The sequence below is a fragment of the Gopherus flavomarginatus genome, chromosome 1 (assembly GCF_025201925.1).
Source record: "Gopherus flavomarginatus isolate rGopFla2 chromosome 1, rGopFla2.mat.asm, whole genome shotgun sequence".
In the NCBI taxonomy this organism is placed as follows: domain Eukaryota; kingdom Metazoa; phylum Chordata; order Testudines; family Testudinidae; genus Gopherus; species Gopherus flavomarginatus.
In genome coordinates, this window is record NC_066617.1 from 259371400 (window position 1) to 259392111 (window position 20712).

Sequence of the window (20712 nt, forward strand, 5' to 3'; positions counted from 1 at the left end):
GGGAAGGTCATCTCATGGACTGGTAACTGGTTAAAAGATAGGAAACAAAAGGTAGGAATAAATGGTCAGTTTTCAGAATGGATAGAAGTAAATAGTAGTGTCCCCTAGGGGTCTATACTGGGACCAGTCCTATTCAACATAGTCATAAATGATCTGGAAAAAAGGGGTAAACAGTGAGGTGGCAAAATTTGCAGATGTTACAAATCTACTCAAGATAGTTAAGTCCCAAGCAGACTGTGAAAGCTACAAAAAGATTTCACATAACTAGGTGACTGGGCAACAAAATGGCAGATGAAATTCAGTGCTGATAAATGTAAAGTAATGCACATTGGAAAACATAATCCCAACAAAATATATAAAATGATGGGGTCTAAATTAGCTTTTGCACCTCAAGAAAGATCTTGAGGTCATTGTGAATAGTTCTCTGAAAACATCCACTCAATGTACAGCAGCAGTAAAAAACCCAACAGAATGTTGGGAATCATTAAGAAACGGATAGATCGGGGTCGGCAACTTATGGCATGCGTGCCAAAGACAGCACGTGAGCCAATTTTTAATAGCACACTGGAGCCTTCCAGGACTCCAGCATGCAATTAAAAATCCTGCCCAGCAGGCCCGCTCTCCTCTGCCTTCTGCTCCCCCCGTGGGGGCAGGGAGCAGAAGCATAGTTGTGCACACGGGGTGGGCAAATGGCCCCACTCTCCCGGCACGGCAAGCCGTAGGGTCCGCGCTCCCGGGCTGAAGTGCCGGGCCGAGCGCAGCAAGCTGCTGGCCCCTCCCCTGCCTTCTCCCCTCCCCTGGAGCCCTGCCGCCGCGCGCAGCTCTCTGGGGGTTGGGGTTGCACGCTCCCGCGGGGCAGCGTTTGGCTCCACGGGGAGGCAGACACTCTCACTGTTCAACTGGAGCTCTGCTGACATGCGTGCAGCGCTCTGAGGGCCGGGGCTGTGTGATCCCACCTAGCAGCATATCTAGCTCTGTGTGGAGCCTCATGGTAAGGGGCCCAGGGCTGGGGGGGGGGGGGGTTGGATAAGGGTTGGGGACAGTCAGAGGACAGGGAGCAGGGTGGGTTGGATGGGGGGTGGGAGTCCTGGGGTTTGTGAGGGGGCAAGGGGTGGATGGGGTCAGGGCAGTCAGGGGACCAGGAGCAAGGAGGGTCCTGGGGGAGCAGTTAGGGTGGGGGGGGTCAGGGGACAAGGATCTGGGGGGGCTGTAAGAGTTGGGAGTTCTGGGGGGGTCCTGTCAGGAGGCAGGGGTGTGAAGAGGGGTTGGCGCAGGCAGGGAGTGGTGTGGGGTTGCGTGGGTTGGGAGTTCTGGGGGTCGTGTCAGGGGGTGGGGAATGGTTGAATAGGCATCAGAGACCCGGCGGTCTGGCTGGGGACGGGGGTGTGGATAAGGGTCGGGGCAGTCAGGGGACAGGTAGGGGATAGGGTCCAGTCCGGGGACAAGGAACAGGGAGGCTGAGATAGAGGGTGGAAGTTGGGGGCAGGAGTTCCAGGAGCTGGTAGTCAGGGGACAAGGAGCAGCGGGGTTGGGAGTTCTTAGGAGGGCAGTCACCCAGCACTCTCCCCTGAGATTGACTCCCCCGCGCACACTACGGCCTCTGTCCTGAGCCCCGCACAACCCCCAGACCCCTGCCCTGAGCCCTGTACCTCCCTCATACATACCCAGCCCTCTGCTTGACTCCTTCATCCCCCTCTACCCCACAACGCTAGCCCTGACTCTGGCACCCCCACCCATACCCAGCCCCCTCTCTGCCCTGACACCTACACCCCCTCCACATACCCAGCCCTGACTCCATCCCTCTGCCCCCAGTCCTCTGGGTCCCGGCCGCCGGCCCCGCACAGCCTGCTGCTGGTCTGGGGTTCTGGCTGATAGACCCTTGCTAGCCGGGGTCCCGGCCGCAGGCCTCGCTCAGCCTGCTGCCGCCTAGGTGAACAGAACCCCAGATCAGCAGCGGGCCAAGCAGGCTGGCAGCGTAAGATTAACATTTTAATTTCATTTTAAATGAAGCTTCTTAAACATTTTAAAAACCTTGTTTATTTTACAATACAACACTAGTTCAGTTATATAATATATAGACTTATAGAGAGAAACCTTCTAAAAAACATTAAAATGTATTACCAGCATGCAAAACCTTAAATTAGAGTGAATAAATAAAGACTCAGCACACTGCTTCTGAAAGGTTGCAGACCCCTGGGATAGATAATAAGACAGAAAATATTCAGATCTTGAATACTGTGTGTGGATGTGCATCTCAAAAAAGATATACTGGAATTGAAAAAGGTTCAGAAAAGGGCAACAAAAATTATTACGAGTACAGAATGCTCCATATGAGGAGCGATTAATAAGACTGGGACTTTTCAGCTTGGAAAAGAGACAACTAAGGGGGTGGAGATATGGTAGAGGTCTATAAAATCATGACTGTTGTGGAGAAAGTATATCAGGAAGTGTTATTTACTTCTTCTCATAACACAAGAATTAGGGGGTCACAAAACAAAATTAATACGCAGCAGGTTTAAAACAAACAAAAGGAAGTATTTTTTCCACACAACACACAGTCAACCTGTGGAACTCCTTGCCAGAGGATGTTGTGAAGGCCAAGATTATAACAGGGTTAAAAACAGAACTAGAAAAGTTCATGGAGAATAGGTCTATCAATGGCTATTAGCCTGGATGGGCAGGGATGGTGTCCCTAATTTCTGTTTGCCAGAAGCTGGGAATGGGTGACAGGGAATGGATCCCTTGATGATTACCTGTTTTGTTCATTCCCTCTGGGGTACCTGGCATTGATCACTGTCAGAAGACAGGCTACTGGGTTAGATGGATCTTTGGTCTGACCCAGTATGACCATTTTTCTGTTGGTATCCCTTAAACCTGTGAGGTACACCGTTCATATAGGAAACAAGAAGTGTGGGAAAAACAGATTTAAAAAAGTAAAGAAGTGTTCTTTTAAACTCTTGTGGGGTCCCTGCTGCCCAGTCACATTCTGCATAAAAAAGAAAGTTAAGGTGATCATGAAGGACACACATGGACAGCTGACAAGCAGTCATTTGCAGGGCCGGCTTTAGGAAGTGCGGGGCCCAATTCGAACATTTTCAGTGGGGCCCTGGCAGGGATGACTACAAAAAAAAAAGTGTAAAAAAAAAAGCCTTTTGTTTTTTCCATGTATTATTTACTTTCCATAACTATATAAATAATACAATTATATATTATGTACATTGCATCATATATGCTGTTGATTGCTTATTAATGATTGCCATTTCACATGCGTGGGTCCCTGCCACTCCCTGCAGGTGTGCACATGTGTGGGTCCCAGCTGCTCCCTGCCCCCCTCATTGAAGCAGGTGTGCAGGGTTACTACCCTGGGAACTGCAGGGCAGCAGTGGACATGACGCTGGTTGGAGGCAGGGCAGGGGCTGACTGGAAGTAGGGTCTAGCTGCAGGCAGGGCAAGGGGTGCAGGGCTGGCTGGAGACGGGGGTGTGGGGTGCGCTGGCTTCAGGCAGGGCCGCATTGGGATGCAGCAGGGGTTGAGAGGCCTGGAGACAGAGGAGTGCGGAACTGGCTGGCTTCAGGCAGGGGGGTGCAGCAGGGATTGGCTGGAGACAGGGCAGGGGGTGCGGGGCTGGGTGTGGGCAGGGCGAGCAGGGTGTTCAGGGCTGGTGCGGGCAGGGCTGTGTGTGGGGCTGGCTGGCTGGCTTTGAGCAGGGCCACAGAGGTGTGTGGCAGGGGTTGGCTGGAGACAGGGCAGGGGGTTTGGCAGGGGCTTGCTGTGGGCACGGGGTGCAGAGCTGGCTGCAGGCAGGGGGGTGTCATAACATATTCCCAGTTTGGACCTTAACGTCCAAAATATGGGTGTTAGCATGAAAACCTCCAAGATAAGTTACCAGCTTGGACCTGGTAAAGCTGCCACCACCCAAAAAATTAGACTGTTTTGGGGCACTCTGGTCCCCCCAAAAACCTTCCCTGGGGACCCCAAGACCCAAATTCCTTGAGTCTCACAACAAAGGGGAATAAACCATTTCCCTTCCCCCTCCTCCTTTCCAGGTGTTCCCTCCCTGGGTTCCTGGAGAGATATACAAAGCAAGCTCCGTGAATCTAAACAGAGGGACTCCACCCTCCCCATTTCCAGTCCTGGAAAACAGAAGTACCAAGAGAGAGCCAAACTCCCCCCCCACCCCCCTCCTTCACCCAGAGGGAATGCAAAGTCAGGCTAGTAAATCTACACACACAGATGTCCCCCTGACTTCTTCCTCCCACCAATTCCCTGGTGAGCTACAAACTCAATCCCCTGGAGTTCCCCACTAAAGAAAAACTCCAACAGGTCTTAAAAAAAAAAGCTTTATGTAAAAAGAAAGAAAAATACATAAAAATGGTCTCTCTGTATTAAGGTGACAAATACAGGGTCAATTGCTTAAAAGAAATATGAATAAACAGCCTTATTCAAAAGAACACAATTCAAACCACTCCAGCAACTACACACATGTAAATACAAAATAAAAACCATATAAATCACTATCTTATCTTTTGTACTTACAACTGGGAAACAGAAGATTAGAAAAGTAGGAGACAGAAAAATCCTTCCCATAGCCGAGAGGGACAGACACAAGACAAAGAACAAAGAACTCACACACAAACTTCCCTCCACCCAGATTTGAAAAAGTCTTGTTTCCTGATTGGTCCTCTGGTCAGGTGTTTCAGGTTACTCCTTTCCAGGTAAAGAACATTAACCCTTAGCTATCTGTTTATAACAGGGGGGCAGGGCTGGTGTGGGCAGGGCAGGGGGTGCAGTAGAGGCAGCTGGAGCCCCTGCCCTTTAAATAGCCCCCAAGGCTCCCGCTATCCCAGGGCTCCGGGGGTTATTTAAAGGGCCTGGGGCTCCTCTGCTTCTACCCTCCCCGGACCTTTTAAATAGCCATGGGAGCCCTGGAAAATACATGGCGGCGGCGGGGGGGGGGCCTCTGGTGGCTATTTAAAGGACAGAGTGGCAGAGGCAGCTGGAGCCCCGGCCCTTTAAATAGCCCCCGCAGCTCCCAGCTATCCCAGGGCTTTGGAGGCTATTTAAAGGGCCCAGAGCTCCAGCCAAGAGAGCGGGGCCACGGGGCGGCTTGCGGCGCTCTGGCCGGGGCTCCAGCCGGGGCCGCGGGGCGGCTTGCTGCGCTCCGGCCGGGGCTCCAGCCAGGAGAGCGGGGTTGCAGGGCGGCTTGCTGCGCTCCGGCCGGGGCGCCAGCAGGGACTGCAGGGCAGCTTGCCCTGCTCCAGCCGAGGCTCCAGCCGGGAGAGCGGGGCCGTGGGGCTTGCCGCGCTCTGGTCGGGGCTCCAGCTGGGAGAGCCGGGCTGTGGGGCAGCCGCGCTCCCGCTGGCGCTTTGGTCAGGGGAGCGGGGCCATGGAAGACCCCGGAGCAGACCGCAGCCGGGGTAAGTAAAAAAATTTAAAAGGCGCTTAAGGCGCGGGGCCCGCTTCCAGGGAATCAGCTGAATCGGCCTAAAGCCGGCCCTGGTCATTTGGTTCAAATATATAATCAATGTCAAACTGGCTACAGCCTCTCTAGTTAAACCCTTCAAATTATCAATGTAAATGGATATTCCTGATGCTCCAGCAACACCTGGAGGCTGGTGGAATGACTACAGGGGATGGCGTTACAGAGAAAGGCAATGAAGAGGATGCAACAGCTGTGAGGTTCCTCACTAGCCAAAGACATCACAAAGAGTTGAACTCACTAAGAACCGGTGGAAGTGACACAGGTGGGCAGTGGCAGGAGGTAGCAGCAGCAAGCTGCTGTGGAGACATCGCTTGACTACCACCCCAAGGCAGAAGATGATCCTACTTGAACACTCCACTGGATTCTGGGACTTCACTGACTCAGACAACCAACTCTGAGAGGGGGGCAGCAGAGGGCAAAAGGAGTGTGGTATGTTAAAGGGACATTAGTCCAGAGACTTTCACAGAGCAAGGTGGGAAACTGAGGCACAGGACTGCTGCCCCAAGATACTGAGGGGTAGGTGTTTTCTTACTTTTGAATCACTGTTGCAGTGTTTTTCCAAATTAGTACTGTGTTCCTTCTCCTTTTAATAAACATTTTCTTTGGTTATACAGAGCCATGGTGCTTGCATCAGGGTTCGGGAGGTGAGTACTGCCTCGCAGATGCAGGCAGGGTGATGTTTAGTTTTTCCAGATTTCTGGGTTGAGGGCTCAAGATGGTTCTGTTTGGTAATGTTAAGTGGAACCCCTTGATACGGAACCTGCCCCTTGTTGCTGACAGAAGAGCTACATGTGCCTCGTTATACTAGGGACTTCATGTAGCGTGTGGCCAATGATCTGTCTTCCTCCAGACTACAAGCTAAGGAAACTGAAGAGTTTAGCATTCTCCTCATGTCCTGTTTTTGGTCTCACATCCACACATGGGAATTATGTGACAGCGTTGCCTGAGAAGTTGCCTTGATGATCGAGTAGGTCCTTTCCAGTCCTATGTTTCTACCCAGCAAAGTGTAGTCTGTTTTTCATATGTGACTCCATCCCATCACTTTAAGACTCCAGAGGTCTGATCATTCAGCTGCACTGCATTGTGGATAAAGAAGTTCCTGCCTCTGAAATTGTTTCAAGGTTCTAACTCGATTATATAAATCATTCTTAAAGAGCAGATAATCAAGATCAGATTCTGGTTCCAGTTACACTGATTTAAATCCATAATAATTCCATTGATTTGTTGACTTAATTTTGTTTTTACAGAGGTGTAAGAGAGAGAACAAGAAGCTGTTTTTCACACCATTTTTTACCCTGCTCTTTGCAGAAATCACTCTTCTTTTTTTGCTGCAGGTGGGTCTGTTACACACAAAGCTTTTAGTACATTTATGTATATCAACATTCATTTAAATGTGTAGTCTTGGAAGAAAATAATTCCCGCAGTTAAGGACAAAAGTTTGTTTCAGCTGTCAGGTCAGTGTGCATCCATCGCTATTTCATGTGGAGTTTTTTGTTTTACATAAAGGTAGCCATGACGTGCCCAAGCATTTTCAGCTAATTGTGTGCTAGCAGGCTTGAATGGGTAGGTGAATAAATGTACAGGTAAACAGTAGTACAAACCTTACTGAGCGACCTCAAGTGAAGCATGACCTAAAAAAGGCACCTTATTAGTTAATTATAAACTAATTATTAATCTCACTGTGCATTGTCTGAGTCTGATTGACTGACTTTAGTGATAGTTCAGTTGTGGAAGAGTGATTCTGTTCTGGCTCATGGGTCAATGTGCCTGTTGTTCCAACTGCAGAACCAAATTCTGCCCGTGGTTCCCTCCCTGCTGGGTTTGCACAGGTGTGACTGAGGCTAGGACTTGGCTTGCAGATGTTCTTTTTATTACTAAAAGGATAGTAATGTGCTACCAACATTTAAACAATGGGCTCTCTCGAAAAACTTCCCATCTCAATCAACAGTACAAGACATTTTCTGGGTAAAACCTTGGTGTCTCCCCTCACCCCACCCCACCGCACCCCAATCCATCAGTTTAACACTCTCCCCTCAAGAAATATCCCATAATTCTATAATGTCCTTCCCAAATACATCAATTCTTGGGCCCCACATGTTTCCTTACCCCAGTAACTCACAGGTGTACCACGAGGTGGCTCCTTTATCTGGCATCTGCTCCTCACAGTAAAGAAGTGGTGACAAGGCGAGTTGGCTCTAGGGTGGCTGGCTGTGGGCAGGATGGTGTTGGTGGAAGCAGCTATTCCCTGGTCATGGGCTAGATGGCTAGTTTGTGATGGAATCCCTCCAGCTTCTTGAAATGGGCACGTCTCCTTTGGCTAGGTGCCTAAATAAGTATTTGGATGCCTAAATGTAAGTGGGCCTGGTATTCAAAGGTGCAGAGCAAATCCAGCTCCCACTGAAATCAAAGAGAAATTGACTGAGAACTGATCAGGTTTAAAAATAAGACCAGTTCTATTTAGCTGCCTAAATATGGACTTAGACACCTCACTGTGGGCATCCAGGTTTGAAAATGGCAACTTTGCTTTATTTATTTTAAATAAAGTCTGAGACGCTCTTTCATTGCCTATTCCTCCCACCACCACACATCAGCCTTCACCAGCTCAGCAGAGTACAAGCCATTATTGGTGGGGATGCACACACCAGAAAACCCAGCTTGACTTTCAGAGCTCTGGTTGCACTGTCAGGCCAGGTAGCTTGAACATTTGATCTAGGATCATTGAGACAGAAACAGCATGGAACCCTACCTGCCATTTTAGAGAGCCATGCTTTTTACAGTAGAACTACACTCTGAGAAACAACCAATGAGACTGCAGAGGAAGTTATCAACAAGCATGGAATCAGTGACAACAGTAGTGAGGCATACCAGACCAGACTAATGACTCCCAGCAGGCTACTGCTGGAGCCGTACACTAATAGAGCAGCACAGGACAACCGAGGAGAATGGCACCTCTTTATATTAGATCTGTAAAATAAATTCTTTAAAAACATCCACCTATTTGAGGGCAGAATTTGGCTAGCTATTTAGCACCCATTAGAGCAGTCCACTTAAATGTAGCCCATACCTTCAACTGAAGGCCAGTCAAAAATTGTCCCTTCTAAACAGGTCAGATAACTTAAAATACATGTAAAGAAACTAGTATTTTAGACGGGGCGGCTCCAGGCACCAGCATGCCTAGCGCGTGCTTGGGGCGGCAAGCAATGGGGGGCAATCTGCTGGTCGCCGTGAGGGCGGCAGGCAGGCTGCTTTCGGCGGCTTGCCTGCGGAGGGTCCGCTAGTCCTGCGGCTTCGGACTGAGGGAGGTCCGCTGAAGCCACAGGACCAGCGGACCCTCCGCAGGCAAGCTGCCGAAGGCAGCCTGCCAGCCTGCTGTGCTTGGGGGAGCAAAATGCCTAGAGCCGCCCCTGATTTTAGAACATTCCTGCTGATCATATTTATATCCATCTGACAATTGATAGGAGCACCGGTCAGCATTCCTATTAAATACATGGTTTCACCTTCAATTCTGCTTTAAGACAGCTCAGCAAAATGGTATTTATGAAACCCATTCTGAGCTGTGCCAGCTTTGAAACGGAAAGCCCCCCGTGACTTTTACAAAGCCCTTGAGTAAGTGCAACCATTGGCAGAGCCCATTATCAGGTTTGGAAACTGCAGATGAATGATCCAGATGGCAGCCAAAGTCAGATAGGGAGGAATTAGTGCTGCAAGGTAAGTCAGTGCTTGAGCCAGAGTGGATTTGAGGAGAGTGAATAGCTTTTGATTTACCTCAGACTGGGGAGCTACAGAAGGATACTGCAGTTCAATAGACAGAATTAGGTAGGGTGAGCTAATGTCATGGCTAGCCAGCACCCAGCCTAGGGACATATCTATGGACCAAAGTCTGAGAATGCCATAGGGACTGAGACAGGCAGGGTTATTCAATGGCTCAATACAGTTAAAGCCGGGTATCACATAGCTTTTCACATAAACACTTGTTACACTAGTCCCACTGCACAGACCAATGGACCATGCCATTGACTGCCCAGTGGATTATCATGAGCATTTCTTTCCCATGACCACTGAGATCTCCCAGCCATCCTCGTAGGTCACTGTGGCATGCAGGGTGACCTGTGACCATTTAACTAGATAAGACAGAGGTTAGGGCACTGCCCTTTCTGTAGTGGGGGGCCCAAAACTGGATGCAATTGTCCAGATGTGGCCTCACCAGTGCCGAACAGAGGGGAATAATCACTTCCCTTGATTTGCTGACAATGCTCCTACTAATACATCCCAATATGCTGTTAGCCTTCTTGGCAACAAGGGCACACTGTTGACTCATATCCAGCTTCTTGCCCACTTTAATCCTCAGGTCCTTTTCTGCAGAACTGCTGCTTAGCCAGTCAGTCCTCAGCCTGTAGCAGTGCATGGGATTCTTCCATCCTAAGTACAGGACTCTGCGCTTGTCCTTGTGGAACCTTGTCAGATTTCTTTTGGCCCAATCCTCCAATTTGTCTAGGTCACTCTGGACCCTATTCCTACCCTCCAGCATATCTACCACTCCCCCAGCTTAGTGTCATCTGCAAACTTGCTGAGGGTGCAATCCATACCATCATCCAGATCATTAATAAAGATGTTGAACAAAGCCGACCCCAGGACCAACCGTTAGGGCACTCCACTTGGGGTACACTGCTGCAAACTAGACATCACCCCATTGATCACTACCTATTGAGCCCGACAATCTAGCCAGCTTTCTATCCACATTATAGTCCATTCATCCAATCCATATTACTTTAACTTGCTGGCAAGAAAATTGTGGGAGACTGTATCAAAAGCTTTGCTGAAGTCAAGGTATATTATGTTCACCACTTTCCTCATATCCACAGAGTCATTTATCTCATTATAGAAGGCAATCAGGTTGGTCAGGCGTGATTTTCCCTTGGTGAATACATTTGACTGTCCCTGATCACCTTCCTCTCCTCAAAGTGCTTCAAAATGGATTCCTTGAGGACCTGCTCCATGATTTTTCTAGGCCCTGAGGTGAGGCTGACCCGTCTGAAGTTCTCCAGATTCTCCTCCTTCCCTTTTTTAAAGATGGGCACTATATTTGCCTTTTTCCTATCATCTGGGACCTTCCCCGACGGCATGAGTTTTCAAAGATAATGACCAATGGCTCTGAAATCTCAACAGCCAACTCCCTCAGCACCCTCAGATGCACTGCATCCAGCCCCATGGACTTGTGCATGTCCAGCTTTTCTAAATAGTCTTTAACCTGTTCTTTCACCACTGAGGGCTGCTCACCTCTTCCCCATACTGTGCTGCCTAGTGCAGCAGTCTGGGAGCTGACTTTGTCTGTGAAGACTGAGGCAAAAGCAGCATTGAGTACTTCAGCTTTTTCCACATCATCTATCACTAGGTTGCCTCCTGCATTCAGTAAGGGTCCCACACTTTCCCGGACCACCTTCTTGTTGCTAACGTACCTGTAGAAACCCTTCTTAGTGCCCTTAACATTCCTTGCTATCTGCAACTCCAATTGTGCTTTGGCCTTTCTGATTACACCCCTGCATGCTCAAGCAGTATTTTTATACTCTTCCTTAGTCATCTGTCCAAGTTTCCACTTCTTGTAATCTTCCTTTTTTTGTTTAAGCTCATTGCAAATTTCTGTTAAGGCAAGCTGGTCGCCTGCCATATTTGCTATTCTTTCTGCAAATCGAGATGGTTTGTTCCTGCACTCTCAATAAGGCTTCTTTAAAATACAGCCAGCTCTGCTGGACTCCTTTCCCCCTCATATTAGCCTCCCAAGGGATCCTGCCCATCAGTTCCCTGAGGGAGTCAAAGTCTGCTTTTCTGACGTCCAGGGTTCATATTCTGCTGCTCTCCTTTCTTCCTTTTGTCAGGATCCTGAACTCGACCATCTCATGGTCACTGCTGCCCAGGTTGCCACCCACTTCTTCTTCCCCAACCAATTCTTTCCTGTTTATAAGCAGCAGGTCAGGAGGACCAGAGCCCCTAGTTAGTTCTGCCAGCACTTGCACCAGAAAGCTGTTCCAAACGCTCTCCAAAAACTTCCTGGATTATCTGTGCACTGCTGTATTGCTCTCCCAGCAGACGATAGGATGACTGAAGTCCCCCATTGAAAACCAGGGCCTGTAATCTAGGAACTTCTGTTAGCTGCCCAAAGAAAGCCTTGTCTACCTCATCCTCCTGGGCTCTTGGTCTACAGCAGACGCTCACCACAACATCTTGTTGCTCTCGCCTCTAAACTTAACCCGAAGACTCTCAACAGGCTTTTCTCCTGTTTTATACTGGAGCTCTGAACGATCATACTGCTCTTACATACAATGCAACTCCTCCACCTTTTCTCCCTCATCTGTCCTTCCTGAACAGTTTATATCTATCCATGACAGTACTCCAGTCATGTGAGTTTTCTGATTTTGCAGCCATGGGGTTCCCAGATTATGGTGGGGCAATAGATGGCACGCATATCCCTATTTTGCCACCAGACCACCTTGCACCCCAGTATGAACTTTGTGATGAGTGTTGTATGTAGTAATAATATTGCAAATGCGCCCATTGCTATTATCTGTGAATGATTGCAGCCCAAGCAAGCATATGTTGTGACCTAATATAGATGACTTAAGTTTCCATAAATAGACTTTTATTCCAAATCCAGACATTTATAACTGAATGAAACTTTATAAAATACAGGGAAAAGAACCTTTGAAAGGGAAAGAACACTCATTTCCATTTCACAAACACGCAGATTAGCCTTGTCTCTCACAGGTCAGTGTATGTGCGGCTGCGATTGCCCGTATTCTCCCCTGCAATGGAGTGATAGGGATAGTGCAGCGGCCCCAGGTGGCTGGTAGAATGTGTGGCAGGGGTGTATACGGAGGTCCCAGAATGCAGTTCTTGATGGGCTGTAGAGGGATGCAAGCATGGGATTGTTGAATCTGAAGGTCAACAAGAGTCTTCAGCATTTCTGTCTGCCACTTGAGAAGTGCTAGCATCTCCTGCTGCACATCTCTCTCCTTTTCCTGTGCCTTTCTCCTCTCTGCTCAATCCCCATCCATGCTGTCTGTAAGGGTGATCCTCTAAGCCCTGTATTTGGTATCTGAAGTACCAGAGGCTTGCGGGATCTCTTGGAACATGTCATCCTTCCTCCTCTTCCTTCTCCTCATCTGGCTGAGCTGCTCCACTGATGTAGATGGAGAGACCCTCAAGGACACGTTTCCAGCTGCAAAGATGCACAGAGGTCCTATTGTGAGTGTATTCACCAGATAAATGGAAACTTGCTATACTGAACTCACTCCCCTTGATGCGCACAAGTTCAAAGCACTGCATTCACATTTCTCCTTGGGATTCATAGAGCATGGTGGCAGTTCCAGCTATGGTAAGTAAGGGAGTGAGTGGGGACAATAAAGTGGGGTGATACCTCACGGGCATAAATACATGTGGATAGGGCCACTGAACGGAATACTGGCACTGTTTTCCACAGGTGGTGGTGATTTTAGCTGATGTCTCACCCCTGGGGGTAACGGAGGCTGAAAGAGAACTGCTCGTGCATGCATCCTGCTGCAGACCAGGTCTGTGTGCTGTTAGTCTGTGTGCTGCATCGGTGCCTGTTGAAGTAATTGCTGACTGGTGTGGGAAAAGTGTCCTACCATGGCAGAAGAAATAGGGCAGCCCTCCCTGGAAACCTTTGGCAGAAGATTGCAGACTACCTCCAGGAAAAGTTTCCTTGCAATCTTGATGGAAGATTCACTGGACATCCCAGTGCACATAAACTGTTCTGCAGGGTCTCCTCTGCCTAACTGTAAAGGGAAGTGAGAGGCCATGTCTACATCTAAAACTTTGCAGCGCTGGTTGTTATAGCTGTATTAGTACAGCTGTATAGGGCCAGCGCTGCAGAGTGTCCACACTTACTGCTAGCAGCGCTGCAAGTGCTGTTAGATGTGGCCACACTGCAGCGCTGTTGGGAGTGATGCATTGTGGGCGGCTATCCCACAGGGCACCTCGTCCCACAGCGGCGCTGGGGCTTGTGGGAAGGGGAAGGAAGTGTGATTGTCCTTCTGCTTCCTGTTCCTGTTCCAACGGCCAGCGTTGCTTTGGTACACATGCGGAGCACTGTGGCAGCATTGTGACTCTAAAGCGGTTTTTCTGCATTATCTTTCAAGAATGGATCCTCAGGTACTGAATACCTTACTAATGAATATTGCCAGCACATCTCGCCTTACTGTGGATCTAATCCTTAGGCTGCTAAATGTGCGTGTGACTGACATTGAGGAGTCGGACGATGGTACTGAATCGCATCAATATGCAGACAGTACAATGCTAGTGGCAATAACAGACGTGCTCTGCTCCGTGGACCGGCGCGTTTGGGCTCGGGAAACCAGCACTGAGTGGTGGGATCACATCGTCCTGCAATCATGGGATGACGAGCAGTGGCTGCAGAACTTTCGTATGAGGAAAGCCACTTTCATGGGACTTTGTGATGATCTCGCCCCCAACCTGCGGCGCATGAACACGAGATTTAGAGATGCCCTTTCTGTGGAGAAGCGGGTGGCTATTGCAGTCTGGAAGCTGGCAACTCCAGACTGTTTCCGATCTGTGGCGAACCAGTTCGGAGTGGGAAAGTCCACCGTTGGAATGGTGCTGATGCAAGTTTGCAGGGCCATTAATCGAACACTGACAAGAAGAACCGTGACTCTTGGTAACGTGCAGGACATTTTAGATGGCTTTGCAGAAATGGGCTTCCCTAACTGTGGAGGGGCAGTAGATGGGACGCATATTCCTATTATCTCTCCACCCCACCTGGCATCGGAGTATATTAATCGCAAGGGGTACTTCTCTGTGGTTCTGCAAGCGCTTGTGGATCACCGTGGGCATTTCACTGACATTTACTCTGGATGGCCTGGAAAGGTGCACGATGCACGCATATTTAGGAACAGTGCCCTGTTCAGGAGGCTTAGGGCCGGGACCTTTTTCCCAGATCACAATATAACAGTAGGGGACGTGGAAATGCCCATCGTGATTCTGGGAGACCCCGCTTACCCATTAATGCCATGGCTCATGAAACCATATACTGGGAAGCTTGACAGGAGCAAGGAGCGTTTCAACTACAGGTTGAGCCGCTGTAGAATGACTGTGGAGCGTGCTTTTGGCCGTTTGAAAGCTCGCTGGCGCAGTCTGTTCGGGAAGCTAGATTTGATGGAAAGCAGCATTACCGCAGTTATATCCGCGTGCTGCACCCTCCATAATATTTGTGAAGGGAAGGGTGAAAGGTTCAGTGAGGAATGGACCTCCGAGGTTAGACGTTTGGAGAATGAGTTTGCTCAGCCAGAGAGCAGGGCTAATAGGGAGGCCCAGGAAAGGGCTTCAAGGATTAGGGATGCTATAAGGGAGCAATTTGATGCTGAGAGCCAGCAGTAATGTTTGGTGCATGTGTTGTGCTTTGCTTTACCTTGCTGTGTATAATTAACCATTTCTGTCACCAATAAAACATATGGAAAGAAATACAAACCAAAACCTTTTATTTGTCATACAGTAAAAAACAGGTAAGGGGGTATGGGTGGTTCACAGTACATTCAGAGGTTTTACTATTTCCTATTTTACTCAATTGTAACCGTCTGATGCAACTCACCATTACTTTGCTGCATAATGATGGGGGTGGAGTGCACTGGGTAAGAATTAAACATATCTTGGTTAGTAGGTGATGTTATAGGTGTTGGGGGCAGCTGATGATAATAAGGAACTGGGTGCTGCATAAAGCTATTTTGAGGATACACAGGGGGACAAGGAACAGTGCTTTGGGAAGCCTGTGGGTTAGCACGGTATATATTTGCCTGCATGGCTACAAGAGACTCAAAAGACTTGGTTTGGCGAGACAGGAGTCTCATCATCTGCCTGGCTATTCTTTTGGCAGACAATTCCTGTCTCCTGCTTTCAGTCAGCCTCCATTCCTGTACACTTTTTCTCCACTCCTCAGTCTTCCTACTTTCCCTGTTGTAGTGGTTCAGGACGGTCTTGATCAGCTCCTCTTTTGATTTCCTAGGATTGCGCCTCAAATTCTGCAATCTACGTGAGGCCGGTGACACAGCTGCATTACTCGAGTTGCCTAGAAAAAATAGAGATAGAGACATGTAATACACAGGGGCATCATTGTTTATTATCAACTTTTGAAGGACATTTGAAACTGTAGGTAGCATCCCTCTCACATACCTCACATAACACTGTAGAGTTCAAGAAAGCTAAGACATGTCTAGCAATGGGGTGAGTACTTTTGCTTAAAATTCTCCCATGTTAGTGGGATGCCTTGGTTCCTGCTCGGAAGGGGGGCCGGGTGAGGAAAAAGCACCCCGCAGGACACGGTTCCCGCTTGGAAGGGGGGTGGGGGACGGACACAGCACACCGCAGGACACGGTTCCCGCTTGGAAGGGGGGATCGGTGAAGGAAAGAGCACACCGCAGGGCAGGCTTCCCGCTTGGAAGGGGGGTGGGGGATGGACACAGCACACCGCAGGGCAGGTTTCACGCTTGGAAGGGGGGTGGGGGACGGACACAGCACACCGCAGGACACGGTTCCCGCTTGGAAGGGGGGATCGGTGAAGGAAAGAGCACACCGCAGGGCAGGCTTCCCGCTTGGAAGGGGGGTGGGGGATGGACAGAGCACACCGCAGGGCAGGTTTCACGCTTGGAAGGGGGGTGGGGGACGGACACAGCACACCGCAGGGCAGGTTTCCCGCTTGGAAGGGGGGTGGGGGACGGACACAGCACACCGCAGGGCAGGTTTCACGCTTGGAAGGGGGGATCGGTGAAGGAAAGAGCACACCGCAGGGCAGGCTTCCCGCTTGGAAGGGGGGGTGGGGGACGGACACAGCACACCGCAGGGCAGGTTTCACGCTTGGAAGGGGGGTGGGGGACGGACACAGCACACCGCAGGACACGGTTCCCGCTTGGAAGGGGGGTGGGGGACGGACACAGCACACCGCAGGGCAGGTTTCCCGCTTGGAAGGGGGGTGGGGGACGGACACAGCACACCGCAGGGCAGGTTTCCCGCTTGGAAGGGGGGTGGGGGACGGACACAGCACACCGCAGGGCAGGTTTCCCGCTTGGAAGGGGGGTGGGGGACGGACACAGCACACCGCAGGGCAGGCTTCCCGCTTGGAAGGGGGGTGGGGGACGGACACAGCACACCGCAGGACACGGTTCCCGCTTGGAAGGGGGGATCGGTGAAGGAAAGAGCACACCGCAGGGCAGGCTTCCCGCTTGGAAGGGGGGTGGGGGATGGACAGAGCACACCGCAGGGCAGGTTTCACGCTTGGAAGGGGGGTGGGGGACGGACACAGCACACCGCAGGACACGGTTCCCGCTTGGAAGGGGGGATCGGTGAAGGAAAGAGCACACCGCAGGGCAGGTTTCACGCTTGGAAGGGGGGATCGGTGAAGGAAAGAGCACACCGCAGGGCAGGTTTCACGCTTGGAAGGGGGGATCGGTGAAGGAAAGAGCACACCGCAGGGCAGGTTTCACGCTTGGAAGGGGGGATCGGTGAGGAAGAAGCACCCCGCCTGGATGCCTACGTGCTGGGAAGGGCAGGGGGGGGTGGATTGGGGCAGAGGAAACAGACCGCCTTGCGCTGGGGAGCCGTGCTTCTAGCTACCTGCCCTCAATTATCCCTAAACTATCCACAGGCTTTCATAATGCCAGACATATCACTGCTGCGTGTTACCAAGGAAGAGCGGGAGGGTCTTCTACAGGAATGCGGATACCGCCCTGGCCCCTATGCAGCTCGCCTGTGTGCGGCCATGGTCCCCCCACCCCTCGCTGCACAGTGGATCGGACGAGTTAGCCTGACCGGGACAGGGACCACGCTGGCTCTACCTATAAACTTGTTAAAGCACATTGCCCAAGATCTAGCTGCAACTTTTCAAGAGATTACTCAGGCAGATTACACAGATGTCATAGACCACATCAATGGGCTATTCCACGTTTAGGCATGCATGCAATCAGCCATAACGAAAATCCTGCTATCACAAAGCATTGCAATCTACTTACCACGAGCACGATCCTCAGCTTCCTCATCAACGTCCGCTTCCAGCTGCTGTGACTGGCTAGTCTCCTCAGGGCTGGAGAAGAGCTCCTGGCTGCCTGTGTCCTGAGACTCCGGGGTGTCCCCCTCAACGCCAGTAGCATCACTGTATTCATCCTCTACACCATCCCCCACTTCTCCCTGCTCTGAACTCTCCATTGTGCTCCTAGGATTCACGGTGGGGTCACACCCAAGTATGGCATCCAGCTCCTTGTAAAACCTGCAGGTTGTGGGGGCTGCTCCTGAGCGTCGGTTTCCCTCACGGGCTTTGCAGTATGCACTCCTCATCTCCTTAATTTTTACTCTGCATTGCAAGGCGTCCCGTTCGTGGCCCCTTCTCAGCATGGACTGCGATATCTGACCATAGGTATCGTAGTTTCTCCTTCTGGAGCGCAGCTGTGTTTGAACAGCCTCATCTCCCCACACACTAATTAGATCCTGCAGCTCTGCATTGGTCCATGCTGGGGCTCGTTTGTTGCGTGGAGGCATGGTCGCTGAATGATTGATTGATTAATTGCACTCCACGCCTGACTGAGCAAACAGGAAGGTGATTTTTGAAATTTCCCGGGGCATTTAAAGGAGGGGTCAGGTGAGCACAGGGCAGAGGAGTTTTCTTGATTACCAGAGAGGTATCCTCAGGTATGCTGGGATACCTGCTTATTCCACGGAGGTCAAGAAAAGCGCTGGTAAGTGTCTACATTGCATTACCAGCGCTGGATCACCAGCGCTGGATCCTCTACACCTGAAACAAAACGGGAGTACGGCCAGCGCTGCAAACAGGGAGTTGCAGCGCTGGTGATGCCCTGCAGATGTGTACACCTTCAAAGTTGCAGCGCTGTAACTCCCTCACCAGCGCTGCAACTTTCTGATGTAGACAAGCCCAGAAGCAGATAGTAACTCTTCCTCTATTGGTTATTTCACTACCTCTTCTAGCGTGATTATAAAAGAGTAAATGAAGAGACGTGTCCCTTGCAATATCAAAGCAAAGTGCAAACTTACCAGAGGTTCCTTCCTCTGTATCAGCCTCGCCCACACTGGACTGTAGGGACTGGCCAGGAGTCAAAAACAGGTCCTGGCTCACTGTGCCACTGGATTTTTCTTAGTCTGGAGTGTGGCCTAAAGAAACTGGCATCTAGCTCCAGTTCTATTAAAATGACATTTTTTAGTAAAACAGACTCACTCTGGCTTCTTGGAACTGAAATCTGTTATTTTAGGTTTAGTTTTTCCCTCTCATGTGTATGCTCACCATCTTGTTAGGAGGACAAAGGAGTTGCTAGCTACTTGTTTTTAAAGAACCAAAGAGTAGAGAGCCAATATATGTAAACATCAAATGTTAAATTAATTTTGGAAACAAACACTGTATGAGACTTTAGGGCAGACATTCAGATTTATACTAACAGTGGGCTGAACTGTATCACCGGCGCACTGCCGCCTTCTGCGAGACATCATTGTCCTGGATAATGTCACAACTCCACAAAACTTGATCTTATTACAGCTTCTTTTTGCCAGAAAACATTTGCTGTTAAACTGCTTTGAAACACAATCTACTTCCCCTTGCAGCTGTCCTGTCGTTAATCTTTTAGCTTCTCTCACTGCAGATGCTTTGTTGCTAAATTAACTCAATGGCAGCCCTTTCAGAGACATTTTACAGATAACATTAGGACTCTCCTGATGAAAGGGGTATTAGTGGGTGGTACCCGAACTTCTTGCATGTACTGGGTCTCTCCCTTCTATCCTCCCCCCCTTTTACTGTTAGTACTTAACTGGTCTAGTATTTGTGTAAGAAGTGGGCTCACGCTGCAAAATAGAGATCTGGATGCTGAACACTCCAAAATTGGGGGAGGGGACATTCAAATCTGGGATTTTGTTTGAGCCCATCTCAGAAGTGATCTACACATTGAATAAAAATTTTGGCCAAACCTTGAATTCCAATTTCACATATTCAGAGCTCTGTTCTGAATCCACCTTGTTTGTTTTTTTTTGGAGAAGACATCTAGGCATATGTATGCATTTAGTTCTGGCTTGGATCAGGCCAAAATCTTAGGATGGCGGAAATCTTAAGAGAACAATTTATTTGACCAGATTTCCAACTACTGCCGATTAAAGTCATGTGAAAAGTGACTGAAAGATTTTGATGCCATTTAAAAAGGTCAAACATAACCCTTCTGAATAAAGTGAACAGCGTATCTTGGTCCCTATTTCTAACCAAATGTAATTTCACATGCAACACTGTAATAAGATTATTTTAAAAGGTCTGAAAGGTCCTAACTTTTTTTCTGAAATTGACTGGTCAGTGATAAATTCTAAAAATAATTAGATAAAAATTGAATTAAAAGGGGGTTTCTGAAAGTTCCCTAGAACAAAAACAAATAGAGCGAAGTTAATATCTCTGGCTAAAGGCCTGAGGTTAGTCTCATGCAGCAGCTGGCCCTTATCCTTTCAAGCTGTTTGTAAAGGACAGAGATCACTTACCAAGCACTCTGCTATAACAGCTCCAAAAATTGCTTCTTCATTGGAAGCCATAACATGGCCTTTCTATTCTCTGTTTATGGATCCCCAAGACAGCATCCTGGTCCTCTTATCCTGCCAGAAAAGGCCTTTTTTTTTTTTTTAACCACAATATTGACATCTGTCACACGCTAAATAAGCACATATTGACTATCGCAGGGGTCGGCAACCTTTCAGAAGTGCTGTGCCAAGTCTTCATTTATTCACTCTAATTTAAGGTTTCACATGCCAGTAATACATTTTAACGTTTTTTAGAAGGTCTCTTTCTATAAGTTTATAATATATAACTAAACTACTGTTGTATGTAAAGTAAATAAGGTTTTTAAAAAGTTTAAGAAGCTTCATTTAAAATTAAATTAAAATGCAGAGCTCCCCAGACCGGTGGCCAGGTCCCAGGCAGTGTGAGTGCCACTAAAAATCAGCTTGCATACCGCCTTCAGCACCCGTGCCATAGGTTGCGTACCCCTGGACTATCGTCAACATAAATGGATTTCAACTTTAGTTTGAACCAACCTCCCACTTGTCTCCCACAGATGGAAGCCTGAACAAATGGAGCTATTTCAACATCTTAGGTATTTCTATTGCATCCTATCGATTGCATTTAGGTAGTACAGTATTTAGATGGGATTGTCACCAAGTCTTGAAGGTCAAGCTCTGCT

General features: G+C 49.2%; 1 protein-coding gene and 1 long non-coding RNA gene across 5 annotated transcripts; one reads left to right on the top strand and one right to left on the bottom strand.

Annotated features, from left to right (window-relative positions):
• Positions 1-14974: 14974 nt before the first annotated feature.
• On the bottom strand, positions 14975-18419 carry LOC127049610 (uncharacterized). Its single transcript, XM_050950676.1, has 2 exons — positions 17512-18419; positions 14975-15575 (listed from the first exon to the last, which is right to left on the bottom strand). The coding sequence occupies exons 1-2, from the start codon at positions 18032-18034 to the stop codon at positions 15070-15072; spliced, it is 1029 nt and encodes a 342-aa protein (XP_050806633.1). The 5' UTR covers positions 18035-18419; the 3' UTR covers positions 14975-15069.
• On the top strand, positions 16157-16580 carry LOC127050833 (uncharacterized). Of its 4 annotated transcripts, none has more exons than XR_007774294.1 (3): positions 16157-16193; positions 16299-16351; positions 16508-16580. It is a non-coding gene; the product is annotated as an uncharacterized LOC127050833 (long non-coding RNA). The 4 variants fall into 4 exon arrangements; XR_007774293.1 differs by having other exon boundaries at positions 16456-16528; XR_007774296.1 differs by lacking the exon at positions 16157-16193 and adding an exon at positions 16209-16245.
• Positions 18420-20712: the final 2293 nt, after the last annotated feature.

What these genes read in the sequence shown, in the direction of transcription:
- LOC127049610 (XM_050950676.1), bottom strand. Translation starts at nt 18,034, where the DNA reads ATGCCTCCACGCAACAAACGAGCCCCAGCATGGACCAATGCAGAGCTG. An exon ending in AGCTGAGGATCGTGCTCGTG is followed by an intron (nt 15,576 to 17,511) that starts GTAAGTAGATTG and finishes TATTTTTTCTAG; the next exon opens with GCAACTCGAGTAATGCAGCT.